Source organism: Petaurus breviceps, unplaced genomic scaffold, assembly GCF_028583685.1.
Source record: "Petaurus breviceps papuanus isolate PSGF00001 unplaced genomic scaffold, PetGlider_PUasm1.0 37, whole genome shotgun sequence".
In the NCBI taxonomy this organism is placed as follows: Eukaryota; Metazoa; Chordata; class Mammalia; order Diprotodontia; family Petauridae; genus Petaurus; species Petaurus breviceps.
The window spans coordinates 6,124,828-6,132,382 of NW_027186296.1; the positions used below are offsets into that span (position 1 = coordinate 6,124,828).

The 7,555-nt window shown below is 35.4% G+C and overlaps 1 protein-coding gene across 1 annotated transcript; it reads left to right on the top strand.

The window, feature by feature from the left end:
- Positions 1–2,415: 2,415 nt before the first annotated feature.
- Positions 2,416–5,320, top strand: LOC138168393 (olfactory receptor 4F6-like). Its single transcript, XM_069097421.1, has 2 exons — positions 2,416–2,433; positions 4,379–5,320. The coding sequence occupies exon 2, from the start codon at positions 4,382–4,384 to the stop codon at positions 5,318–5,320; it is 939 nt and encodes a 312-aa protein (XP_068953522.1). The 5' UTR covers positions 2,416–2,433; positions 4,379–4,381.
- Positions 5,321–7,555: the final 2,235 nt, after the last annotated feature.

A 7,555-nucleotide genomic window follows, 5' to 3' on the forward strand; every position in this document is an offset into this window, starting at 1 on the left:
GACACACACACACTATATAGGAGTAAGTCTGGAGTTATCAGTATGAATTAGGTCAAGCACATGAATGGGATATAAATTCAAGAATTTAGTTATTTACTTGTTGCCTATACCAAAGATACATTAAAATTTTTTATTATGAATTTGACAAACATCAATAAACATGAACAATTCCACATACAAAAAAGGAAAAAATAATACATGAAACTGTGATTTTCTATTATATATGACTTAAGAATATATTACATTTGACATGGTAGTATCAAGAATGACATCATTGTCTGTGTCCCCTTCAGAACTTTTAAAATGCTTTATAGGCTTTCTTTTCTTTTTTTTGGGTGCCATATTCACCATCCTCCCTTTTATTCCTCCCTCTAAATAAAAGTCCTCTCTTGAAGCAAATAAGTTTAATAAAGCCGAGGGAATTCATACCTATTGCCAATTCTGAAAATATATTCCTCATTTCTACTCCATAGTCCATCACCTCTTTGATGAGAAGTGGGAAAGGTATATCAGTCTTTTGGAAGTGTCATTGTTTAATCCATTTTAAGCTTAATTTCTTTATTATTATTGTCATTTTCTTATTATAACAGATAGTGAGAAGGCAAGGTATTTTGTTGCATGCTTTACTTCTAAAATTATTTAAAAATCAGATGTAAACAGTTATTTGGCTTCCGTAAAGTGAAGGGGAGTAGGACAAAGTATTATTATACTTAGAAAACCTAATAACAACATAGGATGGAGAAGGATTGTCTGAGAAAAATTCTAAAGTAAAAATACTCATGCGTCTCTCATACTGACAGCAAACAATATAGGTTTTTCGTTTTTTGCTTTTTGGAGGGCAATTGAAGTTAAGCGACTTGCGCAAAGTCAGCACAGCTAGTTTTTGTGCTAAAGTGTCTGAGGTCAAATTTGAACTCAGGTCCTCTTGACTCCAGGGCCAGTGCTCTACTCACTGCACCACCTAGCTGCCCCAACAATATAGTTTTGACAGCAAAAACATGAACAAATGCAAACAAAAAAGTCATAGTATTGGTATATATTTATAAAAGGGAATAAATATTTCTACTAGCATATTTTGCAGACCCTTATTTGAATGTTATTTGCAATTTGTATCATCACTATCTAGAAAGGTAAATTTGATAAATGTCAATAGGCATGAATATTTCCAAATACAAAGAACAGAAAAAAAGATGATAGCATATAAATTTGTGAATCTGTTATGTATAACTTGTTTTTTTAAGAAAACACATATTAAATTTAACATGTTAGTACCAATGCTATACAGCTTGTTTATTTCCTCTTCCTAAAATTTCTTTGTGGAGAGGGTTCAAAAGTAGACTGACAAACTTGATTGAAAGAGAGGAAAGTAAATTCTCTGAGGGAGGTCTTAGAGGAAATGGAGTTGCAGAATATTGAGAAGGGAAGATTATGGCATGATGGCTTATTTATGACTTTAAGCATATGAATGATTATATTGAAAGGAATGCTGCTCACTTGTTCTTCATGATCACAGTAATAGGAAATGGGCTTAAATTAAAGCAGAATAGATTTAATTTGAACATAAGGGAAACTTTTAGACTGTTGGAGTGAACAAGCACAGGTTTTACATATCAAGTGTGGTAATGAATTGTCAGTCCTTGTAGCCTGAGGAAAACATCATGAGTTCTGCATGGTTTACATACGGTAGAAGACAGGGGGTGGATCAGATGATCTCTTGAGAATATTTCTAGAATGATATTTCTGAGTTCAGAATATTGGTCATCTATTTTATTCATCATCATGTTGGTTGTGAATCTGTTACAGGATGCTGACCATTTTCCTTGTAGATCAAGAAAAATAGAAATTGAGACCCCAGAGAGTGAGTCCTGATGAAGCAGGTGTGCCATTTTTATCATGGTCATTTAACTATGTAAAAATAATATACATAATAAATGGAAAGTCTATGAAGTCCCTTGAGTAGATACAAATGCCATATTCAAAAGGGTGAAGTTTTTTGAATTGAGTTGTTCCATTTGGTTCTCTCTCTGTCTCTGTCTCTCTCTGTCTCTGTCTCTCTGTCTCTCTCTCTCTCTGTCTCTCTGTCTCTGTCTCTCTGTCTCTCTCTGTCTTTGTCTCTGTCTCTCTCTGTCTCTGTCTCTCTGTCTCTGTCTCTCTCTCTCTGTCTCTCTGTCTCTGTCTCTCTCTGTCTTTGTCTCTGTCTCTCTGTCTGTCTGTCTCTCTCTCTCTTTCCCCCTCCCTCCCTCCCTTTCTCTCTCCCTCATTTATTATGCTTTGTTAAAATTCCTGTATCCTTTCTTTTGGATTTGAGGCAACCATACTCATGTGCTGTTATAACTGAAAGAGATTATCTGGATTATCTAAATTCTATGAGACCACACAGCTGAATAGTAGCTGAGTGGGGAGAAAATCCTGAGTGTCCTGAGTCCCAGTGCGGTCTTCTTGCATAAAGCATCCTCCTTCATTTGGTGGTTATAGCCAAGTATGGCTTAGAGATGGTCACAGTGATTGTTCTACATGTGGTGGTTATAAGGTGGACTCCCATTTATATTTGGGGAAAAAATGGGAAAAGACAAGGGTTGAAATAGAGAATGATATATTTCTCTTCCCAGAAGTTTCTGACTGAGTACCAGGTAAATGTAGGGTAAAGTGACAAATTTCTTCCCCAAATAAAGGCTCACAGATTTAGATGAAGCCACGGAAACCCATATCCCGTGATGATGTGAATACTGCTTTTGGGAAATGCATACTCGTCTTGGTTATGCACCATGAAAGAATGTCTCTTTCTTCACTTTGCTTCATTTTAGACAATTATTACCTTAACACATCTGATTGGGTTCCAATGGCTTCTCAAAGGATGATTTGCTGCTACTAACGATATTAAAAAGTATGCCTTATTTTGTTAACACAGATTTATTTGGAGGCATTGTAATAACTTTACCAACTATTTCTGTACATGGACATTCTTCATAATATTCATTAGAATTTTCATCTAGTTTCTATGAAATGAAGTAAAAATTCAGTTAAATTGAACAGGCATTTGTTTTCTTATGAACATTACGCTAGATTTAGAGTTGGAAGGAATCTTAGACATAAACTAGTCCAACACCCTTCACTTTACATACGAAGAAAATTAGTCCTTGTAAGATTAAGTGACTTGCCTGAGGTCACATGGGTAGTTAATACTAGAACTAGGATTTGAATTCAAGTAATCTTTATTTCCAAGTTACTGTATCAGATGCTGGTGACACAAACATGACAAATGACATAGTTCTTGTTTGTGAGGATCTTATGGCATAATAAAAGATTATGCTATTAAACAGTTTTCTCCACATTGTCTCTTCATATCCTTTAATTTGTATATGAATATTAAGTAATAAATGAATTAAGAGCTTATTAAGATTCCTACTGTGGTATAGTGGGTAGGCCACAAGAGTTGGTTTCAAGAAGACTGGGGTGTAAATCTTGTCTGAGATATTTACTAGATACAATGGAGCAATTTAAGTGAATGATTTTTTTTTAAAAAAAGGCAAATTTGTTCATGTCACCCAATCTGTGTTCCTCCCCTCCTATCTATATAAGAATAACTTTACAATCTTCTAAGATGAATAATTGGAAGGAATTCACATTTAATTGTGAGTTTGAGTTCTGTTGTATTTATTCATCATAGCATTCTTACCTTACACTTATAACTTGCACAATCATAGATTCAGGGACTGTGAATACATTATTTGGCTATATGAAATGATAACATGACATTTGACTTAAAATTTAGAAACTGCTTAATATATGGCACTAATACAACTGCCACAGATTTTGAGGGAGCAAGGTAGTATAGTGGATAGGACAGATTGTAGGATTAGGAGTCAGAAAGAACTGAGTTTAAATTCTACATCAGAGTTTATTAGCATGTCACAAAATGGTGATGGTTTTGTTCTTTGGTCTGCTGATCTATTTCTACATATAATCATTTGACATATCAATACATAAAGTATTGAAAGTCACACAATCTCTCTCTACCAATTTCCTCCTCTGCAAAATGAGGTGAATAACATTTATTATTTATACATAATACATTTATATATAATATATTCTTATCATTTTAATTAAAGTCTTATATAAATGTTACCTATTAGGGTGTGGCTAGGTGGTGCAAACACACAAAGCACCGGCCCTGGAGTCAGGAGGACCTGAGTTCAAATCCGACCTCAGATACGTAACACACACACACACACACACACACAACTAGTCATGTGACCTTGGGCAGGTCACTTAACCCCAATTGCCCTCCAAAAAGCAAAAAAAAATGTTACCTGTTATAATTCTTCCCTTTTCATCTTCTTCCTTCAGGGGATGTCACTGCCAGCTGTGTTCACTGGAGTCAATGGATGAAGTGAATCACTCTGTGGTAGCTGAGTTTGTGTTCCTTGGACTCTCTGATTCATGGGAGATCCAACTGCTTCTCTTTCTGTTCTCCTCTGTGGTCTATGTGGCAAGTATCCTGGGAAACCTGCTCATCTTGCTCACTGTGATCTTTGATCCTCACTTACACTCTCCTATGTACTTTCTGCTGGCCAACCTGTCCTTCATTGACTTGGGATTTTGCTCCATTGCAGCCCCTAAAATGATTTATGATCTTTTCAGGAAGCACAAAGTCATCTCATTTGGTGGTTGTGTTGCTCAGATCTTCTTTAGTCATGCTTTTGGTGGTGTTGAGATGGTGTTGCTCATTGCCATGTCCTTTGACAGATATATTGCTATATGTAAGCCTCTCCACTATCTGACCATTATGAACCCAAGAATGTGTATTTTTCTTTTGATTTTTGCCTGGATTGCTGGTGTCATTCACTCAGGGGTCCAATTGTCTTTTGTTGTAGACTTGCCCTTTTGTGGTCCTAATGTATTAGATAGTTTTTTTTGTGACCTTCCCCAGTTCATCAAACTGGCTTGTACTGATACCTATAGACTGCAATTTATGATTACTGCTAATAGTGGGTTCATTTCTCTGACCTGCTTCTGTGTATTGATCATTTCCTACATCTTCATCTTGGTCACTGTACAAAAACATTCTTCAGGTGTTTCCTTCAAGGCTTTCTCTACTTTGGCAGCTCATATCACTGTGGTGGTTTTGTTCTTTGGTCCATTGATCTTTTTCTATACATGGCCATTCCACATATCAAATTTGGATAAATTTCTTGCCATCTTTGATGCAGTTATTACTCCCTTTCTGAATCCAGTCATCTACACATTCAGGAACAAAGAAATGAAGATAGGAATGAAAAGAGTGTGTAGCAGGTTTGTGAGTTTCAGGAAGTTCTCTTAAGTACTCTGTGGGCAAAGGCTACAGATCCTGATAGTCTCTTAGAGTATAAATGATCTCAGAGATAAAAATTATCTTTGAATTGTAAGAGATAAATTCATATTTATACACCATGCCTCGCTGTGTTGAATCTAAGCAAAAGGTCATTATGCTCAAGAGTTTGTTTCTTCAGCAAATTAAATGTGATATCCACCTCAGTCTACAAGTTCTAATGGCTCTGTTCTCAGCATGCTGACAAGGAGAAGTGATAAATGTCTCAAGTGCTGGAAATGAATGTTATTTATTTTTATCTCTATTTTCCTCCACAATATTCAATTTTTTTATTGTATATTATAACCTTATGTACTGTCCTCAGTCTGTCTCACCATCCAATTCTCTTTATTCCATGAACCTTTATTAAGAACTATATGCAGGTCCTGGAAATATGAGGAAAAATTAAAACAAACAAACAAATAAACCCCAAACCCAATCCTTGTTGTGGTCTAGTCAATACAGTGCTAGAGCTAGAGTCACAAAGTTCAAATCTTTCCATAGGTGGACGCTCCTTGTATAATCCTGGGTATATTGCTTAACTTCTTCAAGTCTGAGTTTCCTTATTTGTCACAGGGAGACTAATAGTATCTATTTCATGTGAACCTTAAATGAAACAATATATATGTGTATATACTGACCAAACTTTAAAGCAAGATGTAAATAAGAGTTATTATTATTGTCACAATTATATATGATAATAATAGAATGATATAATTTACAATATATTATAAAATATTATCAATTACATAATATACTGTTATAGAATTATAGTATATTAATTATATTATATAAATTATGTTATATATGATTATTATATGATTGTAATATATTATATGATATAATTATTATATCCTAATCTTCCTAGATCACTACCTGTTTGCTTTCTTTTCCCCCATTCCCTGGATTTTAATACCTCCTGTGTCATATAATGACTGTGTAAGCCTGGGAAAGGAGAGAAGGGAACAAACATTCAATAAATGCTTACAGTATTTCACTGTGTTAAATATTTTACAAATATTATTTCATTTGATAAAAGTCACGTAACCCCTCAGTGTCCAGGCAGCTTTCTAGTTGATTGTAATCCAACTATTGTTCTGCATTGGCAGAGGGAATTTGCATATTGGGTTTTTCCTGTGGATTGGGCCAAAAAATGAATTCCTGGATCTAGTTAATTCTGAAGTGGACTGTATTATATCTTCACTCCCTGAACCTCCTATCCAAACTTATTTAGGTAGTATCGGTTAATGAAAAGAACACTGAGCCTAGGATTGGGAGACCAGAGTGTGAATCCCAGTCACAACTCTTGCTAGCTCTGTGATCATGTCAAGTCATTTATGTCCTGAGCCATTTTACACTCATATGAAAATAGGGATAACAACACTTGCACTACCTACTTTGTGTGGTTATTGTAATGGAAGCACATTGTCAAGTTGTATTTTTACCATGAGTTCCATGATATATAGTTAAAAATTCACAAGTAAATGGTGTTCCATTGCGGACATTGTCATTTTTCCCTTATGTAATTACTTGTCCATATATATATAAGTGAAGTCAAGTGAATCACTGTCCTATATTCATTCTCTTCTGTTTTATTCTTCTGTCACTGGCCAGGTTACTCGTTGTAGGGCACAAGACAAATTCCCTTGATCCTGGTTAATTTAGGAGAGTTTTTCTTGTGGCAGTCTACACCTTCTTTTTAATGTATATTTAAAACCATTATTTCATAGGCTATGGAATTGGATTATCCCTTATGACAGTAATTTCCAAACTTTTTTTCCAAACTTTTTTTTGACTGCTCACCTCATTAGCAAAATATTTTTGAGCATGAATTCCCAGTATGAGTGTAATGGGAGATAGTTTATCCCAATTGGCATACTTGCAGTTTTCTGTCTTGGTTTCTCTCGACACAGGGGTGTTTTAGGGCCCCCTTTTACCAATGTGGCAGAACAATACTGGGTAAATAGTAAAAATTCTACAATTCTGCAGTGGTCTGGGAAGCCACAGGGATGGTTGTAGTTTCCTCATAAGTGGGCATTGATTACAAGGGTAAGGATAGCAATAGGAGAAGGCATCAAGATAATAGTGGATGACAGATGGGGAGAGAAGTTCATAGTCTCCAAGGGGTATGGAAAAGCAAACCTGGTCTGGGTTTATCCCTTCACCTGAAAGTCTGCTGGAGATCAAGGAATTGAGGAGTGTCGAGTG

What these genes read in the sequence shown, in the direction of transcription:
- LOC138168393 (XM_069097421.1), top strand. Translation starts at nt 4,382, where the DNA reads ATGGATGAAGTGAATCACTCTGTGGTAGCTGAGTTTGTGTTCCTTGGA.